At 39.4% G+C, this 19341-nt stretch overlaps 1 protein-coding gene across 1 annotated transcript in view; it reads right to left on the bottom strand.

The window, feature by feature from the left end:
- Positions 1 to 912: 912 nt before the first annotated feature.
- LOC131684428 (uncharacterized protein DDB_G0283357) overlaps positions 913 to 19341 on the bottom strand; it is a 452063-nt gene continuing 433634 nt past the window's right edge. The window contains exon 5 of the mRNA XM_058967286.1: positions 913 to 7321. Coding sequence (XP_058823269.1) covers positions 5813 to 7321 — 1509 coding nt within the window. The 3' untranslated portion in view covers positions 913 to 5812. The remainder of the gene's footprint in view (positions 7322 to 19341) is intronic.

The following is a 19341-nucleotide window of genomic DNA, read 5'->3' on the forward strand; positions in this document are numbered from 1 at the left end:
TTCATGGTTATACTTGCGTCAAGGCGTAGAGATCGTCAAACTTTTGAAAATCTTTTGGTGCAAAAAAATTCAGTTCGGTTCGGCAACAGTAGTAAATTATAATACCACAAATGGAGTGTATTATAGGTAGGGATTGGAACAAACTAATCGAAATGACAGCAAACAATCCGGCCTGGTCAAACCTTTCAATATTACCTTCTCTGTATGCCGGTCGTCGAATGCACTCAGCCAGTTTCGAATGGTGTCATTGGCAAATATTGAGTTAGCCCATGTTAAAAATTTGCAAGATTTTGCTTTTCTATTGGTGTCTGCTATTGATGGCTCTGCTCGAGATAGGCTGGAATATTTTATATGCTTGGAATCATTTTGAAAAGTTTCCATTAACATCAATTTTTTCTTTATTAATGCAAGACAAACATACTTCGAAATTAAATATGATTTTGGTGATCATTCTATGACAAAATATTACAAAAATTTAATAGTTATATTGCGCACAACAAAAGTTATAATCGTTAGAAATCGTAAACTCTTGTTTTCCGAACTTTCGGAAGGTCCCATAAAGGGAATCACTGGAAGTATTTTAATTTAATATGTTTATAGGCATTCTTGAGTTTGGGGAAATCCACAATTAAAATGTGCCGAAGACAAGCATACTTCATACATACTTCAACTCCAAAACATAATGATAGTTCAAACGAAAAATAGTCAAAATTGACAACAACAAAATATTTGCAAATTTTCTCCGCATTGTGTTAATCTGCATGATACATTTAAAAAATCATACATATCTCTACAAACATATGATATTAAACATAAGCCAACTGTCAAAATTCTCTTTGAAAGGAAATTCCGGACAAACCGTTACTAGCCAATCACAGTTGTTGATAGTAAACAAAAGAGAATTTTTCTCTTTCATTGACTGCTATGAACTGTGTTTAACCAGTAACGGTTTGTCCGGAATTCCCCTTCAAAAAGAATTTTGACAGTTGGCTTTTAAGCCGTAATCATATGTTTGTCGATATATTACCGTTTAATATTCGAAAACAACCTTAAACACATCATGCAGTAAGAAAAGTTCCATGTTGACCTGGATAACGAAATTTGCATGGTGAATATTTGCTCAACTCACCCCACTTCATAATTTCTCATTAAGACCCTTTCCTCCTCAAACAACGAAATACAACTATTAGGCAAGATTACCCTGTGTAAATTCTCGCAATATACTGCTAGCTGCATATATTAATAAGCAGATCAATATCTTTCAAGCATTTGAATGTTTTGTTATCTTTCCATTTTCCTTATTTTCGAAGCCTTGGGTTGAATGTTTGGGTTAACTCTACATCCTCACCTGTTTATACAGAGCTTTAGTGAACTGAACTTTAAAAAACTTAGAGTACGCAAAATGATCTTCCGTTGGATTTTTACGTTCCTAGGAGTAAAGGGCGAACACGAAATTATTGCAACACATTCAACAGAGCATAACTTTTTTACCATTGGGTAAAAATCAACCAAATTTTGCACACTTTCTCATTGATGTGTATTGTTTACATGCTGTCAAACTCGAAGTCGTGTTTATCGATTCAACGAAAATGGAGGTGAACCAACGCGAGCCGAGAGAACAAATTCCAAACACCTGGAATTTCCTGACCTGTCGCACCGGCAGTTGGGAAAAATGTTGAACATTCACCATTCAACCGTCTCCATAGTATTGAAGCGGTTCCAGGAGCGGTTGACGTTGGACCACGGCAAAGGAGCTGGAAGAAAACCGGGACCGGAGAACAAAAAGATGGAGGGAAAGGTGAAGCGGATGATTAAAGCAAATCCCAACGTCTCAAGCCGTGATTTGGCTAAAAAGATCGGCATGTCGCAGAGCTACGTCCAGAATGCATAGAAGAGAGCTGGACTACATACATACAAGGTACAGAACTTACCAAACCGCGATGAGCGGCAACAATCGACGGCTAAAACTCGGGCACGGAAGCTCTACGAGAAGATGCTGACAAAATATGGCTGCTGTGTGACGGACGACGAAACGTATATAAAAGCCGATTTTAAGCAAATTCCAGGGTTGGAGTTTTTCACCGGCAAGAGCAAGTTCTATGTGGACGACAAATTTAAGAAGAAGGAAATGTCGAAGTTCGCCTCCAAATATCTCATTTGGCAGGCCATCTGCTCTTGCGGACTGAGGAGTAAGCCTTTCGTGACAAAGGGCACAGTAAATGGCGAGATCTACAAATCTGAGTGCTTCGAGAAGCGCCTTTTGCCGTTCTTGCAGCAGCACGACGAAGCTCCGCTATTTTGGCCAGATTTGGCATATTCTAAAAGTGTCCTGGAGCGGTATGAGCCCAATTCTGTCCATTTTGTTCCAAAGGACATGAATCCGCCAAACTGTCTGGAGCTGCGCCCGGTGGAGCAGTACTGGGTAATGATGAAGCGGGAACTTCGGAAGAACAAGAAGACAGTCAAAGACGAGAAGGACATGTTAAGAAAATGGAAAAAAACTGAGAAACTGGTACCGGATGACACTGTAAAGACTTTGATGGAGGGCATCAAGCGAAAATGCGTTCAATTTTACACTCAAGGCTCCATCGATTAATCGATAACATCGATTTTTGAAGTAAATATATGTATAAAACTACCCTAAAATTTTGGTTTGATTTTAAACATTATAAGAAAATTGGCATGACATTTTCGGTGTCGCAAAAATTTCGTGTTCGCCCTTTACACAAAGTAAACAAACAACTCGCTTCCAACTACATTGGATTCGGGCAATTTGTGACATGTAGAACAGCTATAGAAGATGACCCGAATAGTGAACGCAGTAGCAAAGTTTTCCAAACAAAAAAGAGTACACACAAAACTACTTGTGAATTTTCAAAATAATAAGAATACACAAATGGAGCTTGTGTGAACATTCGAATTGCCTAGAGTACACCAACGGAACTTCGTTTGACATTTCAAGTGGCTCTGAGTTCATAGCTGAAACCTCTTTTGATCTTTTAATTTGAAGTTGCTTAGCGGCTCACGCGAAATTGATTTGTAAGTTTAAATTATTTCTCAAGCGTATGTTTTATAATCTATACACTTGAATTTATCAAAAGATTTGCGTGCATAGAAGCAGCAAGATATATAGAACAATGAACTTGTGAATTTCGTCGCTTTTTCCATACTATGTGATACAGTAGTGTGTAAAGCACATTGAACAGTAACTAATCAAGACCTTCTTTATTTATCTTCTCTTTGAAATTTTATGATCAACGACACAACCCCCGACATTCAAGGAAGCATACCAGAATACGTTGCACTGTACATGTGTACAGGTCTCGAGAACGTATTTCACGGCTTGACCTGTAGAGGCATCGCAGACTAATCGTGAGTTATCAAACAGAAAACTGTGAAAAACGAAAAAAATTGGTCAAAATCGTTAAGGTCACATTTTAGTCCGCCATATTGAAATCGCCAAAACCACTTAAATTTGTTTTTTTAATCACAAAACCTTATTTTTTATCTATTTTAGTTGAAATACCACATATTTTTAGTGGGGGTCCCCTGTATTGGATCCGTCCTCTGAATTTCGAAAAACTGACTTTAGATACGTAATCAATGATGTCCAAAACCGATAATTCCATGTAACTGTTACAAAATAATGGCATACTACCACGAAAGTATTTTTCAAAACTTTAAACGCGTTCATCTCAACACATGATATTTCAAAATTTTCATTTGAAAACGATTCAATTTAAAACTTCTTCTTTTGACCTCACTGGAGGAATAATCTATAAAATCTACAAATTGCTTCTATTCATTATTTTTAGTGAAGCCTTAAAGTGGAAAAGAGGCTAGAATATCGATTTCAAAGTATGAGATCACACCATCACGTAATTTGAACTTTTTATCCGTTTTTTAGATCATTCCTCCAATAAATTTTGTTTGCTTTAGAGCCTTATTATTAGTTTTGTGCATCATATCGATCTCGAGGCAGCAGGCTATACGTAGTTTTGGAATTCCACGCTTATCTATCCTTAGACAGAATGTCACCACGGGCGCCATTTTATTTTGTGATCTTGAAAAAAATTGTAAATGAAGACGATAACATAACCTTAAAATTTTTTTGCTTATCTTTTGGTCATTTTAATGTGATCCTCCCCTTAACACGATACTTTTACTAAATTCGAATAGGCTCAGTTCTCCCAATATTTTTTTGAAGTATCCAGAGTTTTCCTGTGTGTTTTAGTGATCAAGATGATAACTAACCTTGACTTACTTTCAACAGGCTCCAGTTGATAGAAACCGAACAATCACTAGTCGTCTCACTAATTTACCACCAATCAAAGCAGATAGGACCTATTGTGATAAAACTCCTCACTTCATTCCTCTATTTACAAAGACGACATTTTTGCTTTTGATTAATCTTCAAGAATGTTACTTTCATGGTGGCTTAGAAAAAAATACCCAAGTGGCAGCAGACAGGTTTGACAGTTTCACGTACACACACGGCTTGTCTCGCATCACCAGCGCCGCCTGCTTTTGTTCGCCGCCTCAAAGCGAACAATAAACTGAACAACGGAAAACCGCGCACGTATCGCAGGGTGGGAAGGCGTGGCCGAGATAATTACTGTGTTTAGTTTTTTTTTATACTTTTGTGTTCTTCTCCGTTTCACCTCTAACGTCCATGCACCAGTAAAACGTAAAAAGGCGTAATGAAAGGGTAATGAAAAAATACTTATAACACTGACACAAGCACACCGACAGACGTGAATATATACGTTTGCCGAAAACGAGCAATGATGGAATTCAGCTTTCATTGCGAAGAGCAGTAGCAGATGGATGATGACCAGACCACAGATCGTAAACAGAAACACGAAGGAAACACACAGAGATGAGTGCTAACCCTGTAATTAAACGTGGAAGGTGCCGAAAAATGGCCTCCAAGTTAAAAAAAGGGAAATACGTGAGCGGCGAAGCGAACGAAACGCGGGCCTACTGCGTAGCAGCCGGAAACACACGTGGGCTCGTGCGATGTGCGCTGAGACTGTCAAACTGGAACGGATTCGACGCTTTAATACAATGATGCTATAGAGAGTGTAGCATAGTTATGCTTCTTTACAGTGTTGGCTTTTTGCATATTTCGTTTTGTTTAATAGTTAAGTTACAACCACTAGAGTACGTTCAGTATTTGCTTTGAACAGGGGGTTTGCTTCCTTCCTAGAATAACTCATCGAATTATAGGATTCATATGTGTGCTCTTAATAACCTTCCGATTTCATCTTGTTAAGTACTAGTTTCGATTGTTTGCGATAGTAAAAATTTGTTCATCTGCTCTTGATTATATTAGTTACTGTATTTTCGAAGAAGATTGGCGCGACTGGTATAAGGGGGATTTGCTCCTATGTACAAGACTTTCCTTAAACATAACTTGATACTTTTTCGCTGTATTGGGGTAGGTTGGAAAGTTGTAAGAGTAAAACTTATCTTAGTTTTAACAGTCTTTCTCTGGGGCTTGGTTGGCAAATTGTTTCTCAGCCTATACACTCGACGGTACACCACAGTTTAGAAAAAAAAAACAATGCAAACGAAGCGGGAAAGGTCCTATGATACAATTATTCAGCGGTTTTAAATAAGTCCAAACGGGGTCGTTTAAAGTTTTCGTTAAAATTAAAATCACATTTGGTTTGCCTTATATCCTACACGTTTAGGACCACACATCCGGGAGGTTTTTCCTTGAGTCCCGGTCTCAATGGTAGCAGCTTCAGATTAAAATCTTGCCGTATACGAGCTGAGCAACGAGTGCCGCCGGTAGGGGAACTTTTTCTCAAGAATCCGCCACCGCCGGTTGAGGTTCGCATTTTAGCTGCTGCTGCTGTTGCTGCTGCTGCAGTGACGGCAAAGTTTGCTGCTGAGGTGTTAGACGATTTCTGCTCCATCCGGCGCTGCGGTTAGAAGCTTGCGTGTGCTGACTATAACCAGAGTCAGATCCGAAGCTGCTGTCCCGGGAGTAGATGGCTTGATGATGGGCTGGACCTCCGTGTTGTCGGAAGGTGGTAAAATGTGGCAATACATACGGATAGGGAGGGCCTGCACTTCCGCCACTACTTCGGTCGCTGTATGAAAGACAGGCGTCATAGATTAGGCCCTCGTGAAAAACCGGCTCGTGGTAGATGTATTGGGAAGGGTCCTGTGCGGATATCACCGCCAAGTTGCTACCGTTGTTGTTATTATTGTTGATATACCTTCGACGATCCAACGAGCGGGGATTCGTTCGTGATCGACTGCTGCCACTGGATGTGTGGTGATTGTGATGGTTGTGATTGTTGTTGGTACTACCGTGCGGTGGCCTTCCATTACGGAAGATGGTGGACACGCCCGGACCTCCATTGTGGATTGTAGCAGCCGATGCGGATAGCTGCGCGTTTATTCGGTTCCGCCGCTCAACGGGATCGCAGTCGTCGTCGATTGTGCTGTAATAATTGCTACGACTACCGTTGTTATTTAGACTATTGCTATTCAGAAAGCTATTATTGTTGATGCTATTCAAGTTGTTGGGGGCTCCTGCCCCGGTGACGGCTGCTGTTTGATAGGACGGAGGGAGCGTCATCATGGCTCTTTCGTCGTATGCCGTGGGCATTAGCCGCATCTCGCTTGGAGATTCGGCGGACGAAAGGGGATTGGTGAAGTGTTTATTGCCTCTACCACTTCCGAGTGTCGATGGCTGTTTTCTAGAACGAAACAAACCCGCGCTCCCTGTGCAATTGTTATTGTTTCCATTGTTACTGCTAGTGTGATTGTTGTTGCTGGTACTGTTCGTACTATTGTTGGGATTGTTCCCGCTCGCGCTGCTCGCACAATCCGTGCTGGAGTTGGAATTTCTATTGTTGTTATTGTTGCCACTGGCGCTACCACCGCTACAACCGGCAGCACCAGCTTGTCTCGGATTATTGTCATTACCCGACGACGATGACGAGAGCAGTGAATTTCGTTCGGTCCTGTTCCGTTCCATGTACTGGTCGGTGTTGTTTCCACTGCTAGTTCCCGCGTTGCTGCTGGCGCTTCGGTCGTGATAGATTGTGGCCACAGTCGTACCCCCGTCGGAGGATGATTTATGGAATGACCTGTCGCCGGGCAGGCTCAGCTCGTCTTCGGCAAAATCGTCATCCGATTGAACCGGTGGCTCCGAATCTGTATCTCTTGGATGTTCTAGCTCTTCGTATACGTTATCATGCGATCGGTATGGGTCCGGGCCCGGCGAGGAGCATATGAACAATGGCGGCGACCGGGGCATCGGGTATCCGCTGGGGTAATGAATCTGCTTCGGGTGGTGCAGCTGAAAAGGGGGAAGAGAAAAGAAAGAACAATCATTAGAATAATGCGTTTCCGGAGGGGTTGCGATGCAGGACCTAAAACAAAAGAACCACTCATGTGAGAGCAATCTTCACACCCCAGAACAAAGTGCACGTGAAAAAATCGGATCACAGACAAACAGACATAAAACTTCGTTGTTTCAACTGACACTTTAAATTGAATCCTTATAAACAAGCATGGAAAAATGATCCATAAATAGTTTTGATAAGAAATTATCCGTCTGCGACATGCGTGCACAAAGCACACATATTTCTATTATTACTTTAAAATTATTGTTAAAGTCAATGTTTTTGCAATACCGCTTCCGTGCATTTCAGTAACAACTATTTGGCCTTCGAACCTTACTTAAAATACTTATGCTGAATTAGTTTGTCCTTGATTTTTTTATATTTGCAATAATCGGTTCATACTTTGAGTTTGGAACTAGGTACATTATTAAGGGAGTGCCCGGCAGGGAAGACACATGTGGACGAACAAACAACTCTCTGCAAACTACAATGGATTTGGCCATTTTGTAGCATGCATAGCAAACAGAAGAGACCTGAATAGAGGTCACAGTGAAAAAATTTCTCCTAATAGAAAGATGTCATGTTTAACATGATCACAACAAAAGTTTAAAAGCTTCGATTCAACCCGATAGGCTCTTAGTACAGGTCACCATGCTCGTTTCCATCAGTTGATTACTAGCTCTTCGAATAAGTTATATAAATTTGTCATCATTACAGCAACTATCACAAGTGGGACGCCATGCACCCGTTAGTATCTGTTATTCAAGTTATCTCTGCATTGGATAGCCAAGGACGTATAGCAATGGGGTTCGATATTGCATTATGCACGTGTGAGGTTGGTTGAACACTAATGAACCGTTTGAGAGCAGAAAAAAAACAGATGCATTAACGTTCCCGAGGGCTTGTTCTGGGTGTACATAAGACCCGGCCCTCTATATCTTTCTATTATAAGTAACGTAAAAAAAATCTAAACCATCCCGTTGAGAATTTTCTGCGCACGGGCCTGGCTGCTTGAGAATAGAATCGTTTTCAGGATTCGGGTATTCTCAGGATTCGGGTATTCTCGGGATTCGGGTATTCTCAGGATTCTCAGAATTTCGATGAAAGGCTCCGGTCGGTTCTTGTGAAATCATACTCAAAATCAAATGAACAGCATGAAAGGAAGCAGTGCTGATGACGACATGGACGTGAGCGACAACACGAGAGAAGTCAGAAACAAGGAACCCCAAGTTGCAGAGGATAACGGAACTTATGCATCCCCGCCTAGAAAAAGGTTCTCAACACGCAGCAGCAAGCAGCGTCAACAAGACTCGATGAACAAGCAGTAACTAAGATATTTTTTATTTTTACATCTTGTAAAAAGACGAATGATCCACGGCTCAGTTGTGCTAACGTATTGAGCCGTGTCAAATAAATTTGAAGAAAAAAATCGACTTTGTATTCGCTATACGGGTGAACATTCACAGTCCTATTACTAGCACATGTGTAGGCGTATTATATCTCCCACCAGACTCCGCGGATAGCATAAACGTTATTCAAAAGCATATTGACTCCGCACTTAACATTGCTAATTTTCTAGAACTACAAACATCTCACTTGTTATTTGGAAATAATAACCAGCCTGGTCTTATATGGAAAAGCACTTATTTCGGTGACGCTTACGCTGGAATCAGGAATCAGAATATATTGGCTTAAATGGCACGTTCCCCGTATTTAGTCGGGGATTTGTGCCTTGCCGTGTGTTTTCATCATTTCCTGAGCGGAAGGAAAGGACAAGGAGGTATGGAGAAGTAGAATTGGAAGGGTGGGAAAAATAACAGCACAAGAACTAAAATAAACAACAGGTAAGTTAAACTCACAAGTAGTTCAACTCGCCTGCGAATAAGCCTAAAGCTCTTTACCACATTGGATAAGAAACTTTAGGTGTCTCTGAGTTTCAGTCGTCCAAACATGGTTTCGTCTATATAAGGACGGCCGAAGACTCGAAATCGCAATTGCCCTACCGCTGGACAGTTTCATATCAGATGATATGAGGTTCTGTAGACGGATTCACAAAGATCACATGAAAAAGACTCAGCGCGCTGAATAGTTGCCATGTGATAATTGAGTTTGCAGTGGCCGGTTAAAGCCCTGGTCAGCATGCCCCCCCTTTTCACTATAAATAAAACGATGTTAGTTAGATGAAACTGGTAAGGTTGTCGTGACATCAGGTCAACCCCTATTCCCTTTAAAAAGGCTACGTAGCATGACATGACCCCCTCCCCCTGTCGACACACATCAGCACAAAATACAAAGCTCCCCCCTCCCTCATATAATGCTATGTCATCTATGGATAGTCCCTTAAAAGTATAGAAGACGGAGCACAAGTAGATATTGTCTCTACTTATCTTAAAGCGCCCTTTGATCGTGTCGATAACTCGCTACCTACTTACTCCAGTTTATTTAGATTTAGCTGAATAGTATGTTCAGAAGAATTGGGGTATATGATACAAGTTATGTTTTGGTTAGAAAATTTTAGTTCCAACTGTGACTGAAAAGAGGGCGCTAACACTAACTTTTTATGGAAGAGAGATAGAATATTGAGATGTTCGGAAGAATTACTACAAATTGTCTGTTCTATAACTTTGTAGAAGACACCTAGTTTCTATCTTTACCCGTTAAAAAGTTAGTGTTAGCGCCCTCTATGCGGTAACAGGTGTAACTAAAATTTTCTAACTAAAACATTACTCGTAATATTTTCTATAATTCTTGTGAACATGCTATTGAGCTTAATCTAATCACTATTTCACAAAAATGTTTAGTTCGTTATAATCGAGTACTGATACACAACCATACACTGCTAGGTCCCACGCAAAACTGACTCAGACACCACTTCCCTAAAAGGTTAATAACTTAAAACAAGTTATTACCAAGGGCGGATTGAGTAGCAGTCTTCGACAAAGTCGTAGATAATTAAATTATCTTTTTTATTTTCATTTATAGTCAGGGATGCCATTATGCCAGATTTATCTGGCACAGCCAGAGTTTTTTGCAGCTTCCAGACAAAAAGACAAACCTGTCATTCTGCCAGATTAAAAAAGTGTTTGCACAATCATTTTGGAAATTTGGGGAATATTTTCCCAAATTTATCAAAAATCGATTGATAAATTTTGATGACTTTGAGGTCGCTGTTAAGTGACAGATTTTGCCAGACATGTTTAGTTGATCAGCCAGATATTTTTTGAAAAATAGTGGCAACCCTGCTTATAGTGATAATACGATGCCCAAAGTGCCACCTAGCGGCAAAAATGCGAGCTAATGGGTTTTCTCCATAAAAATTGTCGAAAAATCCCATGTAAACTTCAGGCACGTTAGTCCGGTAGCTAGACTTGTTCGAATTGCTTCAAATTTGAAGCAAGCACTGCTGGTAGGACTAGGAATCGACTCATGGGTTGGCCGATAGTGGCCATTTTTTTCTTGTCACTCTAGTGTACCCCAAGGCAGCAATCTCGGGCCCTTCCTTTTTTCCGTTTGTAATGTCCTTCCACCAGGATGCAAACTTATCTATGCCGATGATCTTAAACTGTTTTTCATTGTGCGATCTGAAATTGACTGCATACAGCGGCAACTAGATAAGTTCTATAATTGTTGTACTAGAATTCGTTTGACTCTTAGTGTATCAAAATGTCCCAAAATGTTCAGTAATTTCTTCACACGTAGAAAAAATCTAATTTCGTGGAGCTACACTATCTCCGGAAAATCACTTGAGAGAGTGTCAGTTCTCATGGACCTTGGTGTACTGCTGGATACTAAACTGTCGTTCAGGGATCACTACTTCCACATTATTTCACAATTCAATAGAAATCTAGGTTTTATCTTTAGAATAGCCAAAGAGTTTACCGACCCATACTGCTTAAGAGCATTGTGCTTCTCTCTTGTTCGCTCCATCCTGGAAAGTTCAGTTATCATCTGGTGCCCTTTTGCGGGAATCTAGACTAACAGGATAGAATCCATACAAGCTAGGTTTCTCCGTTATGCACTTAAATCCCTGCCATGGCGTAACCCGATGGAGTTACCGCCTTATATTAATCGCTGTCGTTTACTCGACATGGATAACCTTGAAAAAAGACGTAATATATCCAGAACCGTTTTCATAGGAAAAGTTCTAACTGGTGAGCTAGTGCATTTAGATGTGTTTTAAGCAATTATATTTATTTGTTAGATGTATGACTAAATTCAACGCAATTTAATGAAATGTAATGTGTAATATAATGTAACGCAATAAAATGTGCAATATTGCATAATGTGTTTATGCCAAAAGATAATGATGTTTTTACGCGCATTTGATAAATCTAATATTGAAATGGGCTTTTTCTCATTCAATGTTTCATGCAGACCACGAAGGTCAGATGAAAAAAGTGATAAATAAATAAATAAATAAATAAATAAATAAATAAATATAATATAATAATATAATAGCACTAAAAGCATATGTAAAGCATATATTCTTTAAAGATCCTTGAAGCATATATGCGTTAGGTTTGTTTTATATACGTCTATAGAGCAAGTGCATGTATGCATTTATGATGCTAATATAGAGCTTGATTGCATAGTAAATGCTGCAATGGAGTTTCAATGCAACATTAGAGTAGTGTGCAATCTGAACTGGCACGTAGGCCCAGGGTATGTGCATGGGGTTCTTTGTGTGTAGTTAACACCTTGGGATGATCTGCCCTCGAAAGTCAAGTAAGACGGTATAGGTTGGTACAGCCGCATTCGCACCACCCGAACACCGTTGAGTATGCCAGGGAAAAAGTTTCTCCAAATATCGTTTGTGACGGATTCCACTTCTCCATACTTCAACATGAATCTGAACAATCCATACTAGTACGAGGTGCCAAATCATGGAGTTTTATTTCAGTTAGATCGAGGTCCATACCCGACCAGGAAAAAATAACTGGGCAATAACCAGAGCATACTATTTTTTGGTATTCATACCAAAACTTGGTATTAATTGATTATTATACCTCATTGAGGTATTAAGCAGGTATTGAAGAAACATTTTTCAATACCTGCTTAATACCTCAATGAGGTATATTACTTTATTTTAGTATTATTTATGTATTCTAGTGATTTTTACAAATACCAAATCAATACATTATTGAATACCTCCATAGAGCGAATTTTGTTTCTGCAAGGTTCAAAATTTTTTATTATTATTCAGGTATTATAATAACTCGTTTTATTATCAAATAGTTATCTGTCGATCGTATCTGTGTTATTTTTTGGTATTTTACCTCTTATGTAGAGCTCATTAATACCATATTGTGGTAAAAAGTCGTTGGTATCGATACCTAAATTTAGTATTCCGCAGTTATTTTGGTATATTGTTCTATGCTACGAATCTTTCTGTCTCGGCTAACGAGTTGAACGTTATAAGAACTACTTGCCTCGTGTGGTGACGCTGGACGTGTGAAACCTCTGTAAGATCACGTTCCATTTTCACCTTTACCAACTGTTCTACCTCGCGCACTGAAGGTCTAAGACGAGTCTGCGGAAAATCAATCGCGATTGTGCTCTCCCGTAATGGGCGAAATTTATTTTGTGGTGCACTCATTTCACTCACAGTTAGGTGCAACGGAACTTTCCTGTGTCTATATGTTACACGTACACGTTAGAGCGGCGCGGTGCGGGTGGTATTTTTGTTTGTATGCTGTTCGAGATGAGGAAGCAGAGTGATTTTGTAAAGGGTACTTAGCGAAAAAATGCTTTTTTCGTTGTCAAAGAGCCTTCCGAGACTCTCGGAGTTTTATCAGAATTTTTTGGTAGGATTTCACCAAAATTCTGGGTGGGATTTTATTAGAAACATGAACAGGATTTATTCAGAATTCTGGACAAGTTTTCGTCAGATTTTAGGTCTTAATTCAGCCAGTATTCCATGCAAACTTTCGTTACAATCATTAACAGGTCTTCGTCATAATTCTGAGCGGGATTCAAATAGAACTTTTGGAATTGTTCTACCGGAATCCTAAAATAATTTAAAGGGAACCCTGAAAATGAATCTATGAGAGCTCTACGCAGTATTTTAACGGAATCCTGAGCACGCAATAATCACAGTCCTAAGAAGGCATCAGAAACCTATTACATAGTTGAAGAACTTTGTACAATTATAATTTGACCATATATGACAAAATATGGAGCGGTTTATCATTTCGTAAAGCTTGAAATATCGCATAATTGGTTACAATCAAGTAGTGTAATATGCTCTCAAAAAATAACCGGAACCGGGTGGCCCAATTTGATCAAGCTGGTATATTTTACGAACTGCTATGTTTTATTTCCCGATATTTGATATATGCCAAAACAATACTTAATTGGGCAGGAGTTCTAGATTTTTTGATCTCTATATCTCACTTCAACTAGACACCCGGGGACAGGAAAATGCCCTATTGCAAGATAATCTTTTAAAGGTAAAACGGGACCTCCACTGTGAAATATTATAAAAAAAATTTATCTACTTCGAAACAAAACAACTATATTGAGAAATGATTTCGTAATCAAAGCATAGACATGTTTTATAGAAATCCTTACCTTTCGTATTAGATCAAGATATCACGAATCGATTCAAAACTGGAACTTGTCAAAAATAGTTACCAATCAATTCTTATAGCAGAAATTATTTCCATAACTAGTAAAATCACTATATTTTCAACAATATGAAATTATTTACGTAGTTAATTTGAAGGAAGATTTATGGGGTATAAGAATGTATATTTTATCAAAACATGCATATGATGTCTTTGGCACAGAATTGTGCAGGATGACTTAATATCTTGAAACAACACTCAATTCCGATTCAGAGTCAGATTCATAATAAGGCCTGGAGACCATGATAAAAATTGTAAGGCGTATAGATACACTGCTGGCCAATAAAATAGGTGTGTTATAGATTATTTTGTTTTTCTCTCAATTACACTTACCAAGTTACAGCAATCTCAATCACACCTACCGCACACACAAGCCTCTGTATCTGTCAAGTTACTAGTGGGTTGTTGGCGCTGATTATATTTGCAATCTTTGTCAAGATGTAAAACAAGACTGCCACAGTCTTTTTTGTGTGGTCAATATAATAGGTGTGTGAAATATATTAACTGGTTATTATTTTACTCAATACCATTATATGTTCAATTTGGTAAAGTTTGTATTCTGCGTGCTAATAAATGTATTTTAATGTTGAATAGGTCAAAGATTTGTTATAGAATGGGTCGAGCATCTCACTGTACTGAAGTGGAACGAGTTTTGCTAAGAAATTTTGTTAAAGAAGATAAGACGTACAAATAAATCGCGAATACACTTTGGCATTCCGAAAACTTCTTTACAAATGCCTTTAAACCTTTGAAAAAAGAAACACGCAAAAAAACCAAGAAAACATCTACAGCAACTGACCATTGTATTGCATTATTAGCGAAATCTGATCCATTCGCGTCATCCAGGACTATTACAGCACAAATTGGAAATGTGGTAAGTCCGAGAACAGTTCGCCGTAGGCTGTAAAACTCCAATCTTCCAGAAAGAATTGCTAAAAAGGTTCCACTATTGCGAAGCAAAAGACTTCGCAGAAATATGCAATTTACTTTTCAACATCGTTAATGGGCCTGTTTCAGAAGGAATCAAAATATGGCGACATATCCTTCGGAGGGACGAATCAAAGATAAACCTGTTTTCCTCCGATGCACAACGAAACGTTAGACGTCCAAAGTGCAAAAAGTTTGATCTGCGACACACGCAAAATATGGTACAGCACGGAGGCGAGAACAATGAGGTTTGGGGCTACTTTTCGTGGAATGGCGCAGGTCCTATTTTTCGCAACACCACTATAATGGCAAGATTCGAATGCAAGGCTAACGAATGGACATCCTAAAGGATGTCATGCAGTCCTATGCCAAAGATAACGTGCTTTTGTATGGCAGTTTCAGCAAGATATTGATCGAAAACACACATCGAAGTATGTAAAGGAATAATTTCGGGATAATAAAGTGACTATAATTTCGGACCCTACCAATCTCCTGTCATTAATCCCGTAGAAAATCTACGGAATGTACTTAAAAATAAGTTATCCGGTCAAAATTTCAGAAATAAGGGTCGTTTGTGGGAAGCAGCTTAAAAGGAATGGTACACTATGCCAACGGAAACTTATCAGCGTTTGAATGACTCAATGCCAAGGCGAATGGATAAAATTTGGTTGAATAAGGGAAGTTACACAGGCTACATAGGCTAGTTGTCAAAAATATTAAAGTCTTAAAATCATTGGATTTGAAAATTTTAATGCAATGGATTACAATACACCTATTTCATTGACCAGGTGCTTTTTTGGATTTCATGGGGAAGAGAGAGTTCCTGTAAACCATAACAATTAGTTTACAAATAAAAGTGTTCTTTTTCATATTTACGACTGTGCCTAACTATAAAATATTGGAATAAAAAAATATTTTTAGAGAAAACTCAAAATTTCATGTATTTTTATCTCACACCTATTTTATTGGCCAGCAGTGTATTTCTCAATTTCTTCGTCTTGTTGCAGAAGAAAAGTAAATATGGAAAGAAAGTGCAAATCTGTCCAGATTACTTTAAATACTGCATACCGAACAACCTTATCCGGAAAACTCCGACCGTCGTAAACACAGGAACAGTAAATAATTTCGACAGGAAACGGTTGAATGTATAGTTTAACACAAATATTCTTCTTTCCAATGAACTCAGTGCTTGAGATATCACAATTTGCAATTCGAAGGTATTAAAAACTAGTGTGAATTGAATTGAACAGGAATCATTGCCATGCCAAAAATTGATTTTCCATCTGATTGCTGTAAAATTTTGAAATAATTTCACTCTAACTTAGAGAAAAATGAAATAAATATTTACAAAAGAATACAATACCTATGATTTTTGGGGTTTTGTCCTACGTCGTGCCATTGTATGGCGGGGTCCTATGTTAAATAAATACCTACTAATTTTTTTTCAAATGCTACAAATTGTCGATCAAGGAGATTCTTCTTTCATCTTTAAAAACTCTCATAAACAGTTGGACCGAAGGCCGTCAGTTAGCTAACTACTAAGTATACTGTGCTTACGAAACGCATGCCACATCCACTTGTCTATGCCTCCCCATCAAAGGTCCGACAAGAGGCAATGATGTGCGAAACGAATCTGCTCGCTGCACATTCAAATCACACATTCGATGGGATCTTTTCACTGATTTTTCCCTTTCAAAAGATGCTGCCGAGCGTACAAACAGCTCTTTACGCAACACAAGTGTTTCATAAAGGCACAAAAAACAACAAAACAGAACACTCTTCAAAAGTGTGAAAAGCAATATCCGATATGAAAAGGGGGATGTAATGGTAATGGCGAAAGACAAACTACAGAAACAGGGGGTTGTTTTTGCTTTCGCCTTTCATCACAACGCAACAAAAACAACAACAACAACAGCGACAGCAACGAAAAAAGGTACAAACTCTCGCGCCCGGGCCAATTGTGAAGCCACTCATTTATCGCGTTCCAGCGATCTAACCAAGTCTATTAACGCCAGTAGTGCCCGTCGTCGTCTATATGCACCAATTTAGCCGGTGCTCTAGTAGGCAAAAGTGCACTTTCCCGTCGCTGTAATGTGCCTATTTAATTAATCCTTAAGCTCAGTGTGCACGCTGGAGTAGCCATAGAACATGTTTGAACACCCAGCCCCACTCACAAACGACGTCTTCATCGTACATCCGTTCCGTGGAGACTCGGCGCGTTCAAAGCAAAGCGGCTGCCGTAGCAGGATTCCGGTGTGCCTTCACGGCATCATTCATAATTAAATGCTTTGCCAGCAGTCAGCCAGCCTGCCAGCTTGCCCGTGGACCATGCGCTGATGATTAGGACAAGTTTTTACACTACCGGAGTGGGGTAGTACCTACCTCTACTGGTTTCAGGGTTTCAGCGAAGCATCAAGGCTATCACTCGCCGAGGCGCCGTACAGAAGTACTCCATACACTTTGGACTTTCAGATCTGCACTCACTCACCCGGCTAGGGGCGAGTTGAAAGACGACATATGGGAACGCGCTTTTGATGGTGTACATAGTATCTCAGCGATGTGGATGTCGGTAGGATATTCTGTGTACGCGTTAGGGATTTCACACAAATTAAAGTAGTCAAAGGGAAACGAAGGTGAAGAAATTGTGGCCAGCTGCGATTAATAGAAGCAGTTTGTTGGCAATCAAAGTATTCTGGTTGTCCAGTGAAAAAGTAAATTGTTGCAAATAAAAAACAACGGAGCTAGAGTAAGTATAAAATTCAATACATTGCATAAACCGATAAAGTGCGTCTGTCGAAGGTTCTACACCACTTAGTTTGGAAGGGAAACACTGAAACTTAACTCAAACAACTTTTCCGTTATGCGATATTAAAACTCGACTCAACCACTACATTAAGCACAAATCAAGTGTGTGCAGTAGTAAAATCATATTTTCCCATAGCTCTCATGCATAATGCGGCCCGATCTCGAGTAGCTGGTGATTCTGTGAATAGCGAGCAAACGGTTAGAGCTTCGGCAGACACAACGACTTTGCATTGCCAATTCTTTATCCGGCAACCGACCGAACCAGGCAAAGGGAACGGAATCAGTGCCTGCGAAGTTTCCAAATTGAAGCCCTGGAGTAGCGAACAAATAGTAGGTACTTCTGCGATGTGTTTGCGGTGCCGAAAGCTAAAGTCTACATCGTTCATTTTTTAGTTTAGTATGGAGTATATTGAGCACACAGTCGAACAGCTTCTATCCTGCAGCAAATGGACGTCAAGTGCATCATCATCTATACGGAAGCTGCACAATGGTATCTGATTTTGAAACGACAATGTGAGTAGGTGTGTGTGTATGTGTACTTGCATGTTTCATGTGTTGAAAGTGTACTCAAAGCAATAGAGTAAAAAAAAGCTTGATTCGGCTTAGACACGGTATGTACGCTCTTCAGCAACGGAAGCTGGTAGGAATACCGATGCAACATAGTTTGTGCTTCATACTTACCTACTGCTTATGCTTGGGTGGTGACGACGGCGATGTGCAGTCATGAGTGAATGGAGGGCATACCAGGAGGAAAATTTTGTTCCCTATTTCTCTCTCGCATCTATTGTGTAGTTGTACGATCATGTTCCACACATGGACGCGCACTACCCAATACACAACGGGGCCACTGATGCAATATAAAGAATGATTCATATGATACATTACGTCATGTCAGCATGTCATCCGTTACGGATCGTGTAAATGCTGCTAAATGTGACAACACACTATGGTGTCTGGCAAAATGTTTTAGAAATATCTAAGACTTTTGACAACGAAAGTCAATTTTAACAGAGATGGCGCTCCAATCGAACAGTGAGTCGTAGTATCTTAGTTTTGCTACAAAATGTCTATATCCAATTATAACAAATAATATTGCTAATGGAACGCTCTAATAATTTCATTATCCAAAACACTTTAAAAATATCACAAGCGTAACAAATAGAGCTTTCATCCCGGGAATTTATTTCCCGGGAATCCCGGGATTTTTGGATTTCCCAGGATTCCTGCTTTCCGGGAAATTGTGTTTTCTCATTCCGGGATTCGGGAATCCCGGAAAAAAAGATTTTTGATTATTCCAAAAGGTTTAGGTTTAGCGAAAGAAATTCTGTAGGAAATATCTTTACCGGTAAACATTTGGAGTGAGCAGTGGATGCAGATACACGGCTGAAAATGTTGATATTTTCATGCGAAAATGGATTAATTTGCCTGCCGTTGTACCGAAGCATTTTCTTACAGTAGCGTTAGTGATGCGCACGATATCTCTACAACCGATGAGCCGATTGATTAGATTTTCTAACAGTTGTTTTAATTGTTTGTTTGAATAGTTAGATCTTGAATGAAAGAACTTGAAACAATCAAATTAGTAATTGAAATGGCGGTAATTTCCTTAAAAATCG

The sequence above is a fragment of the Topomyia yanbarensis genome, chromosome 2 (genome assembly GCF_030247195.1).
Source record: "Topomyia yanbarensis strain Yona2022 chromosome 2, ASM3024719v1, whole genome shotgun sequence".
In the NCBI taxonomy this organism is placed as follows: Eukaryota; Metazoa; Arthropoda; class Insecta; order Diptera; family Culicidae; genus Topomyia; species Topomyia yanbarensis.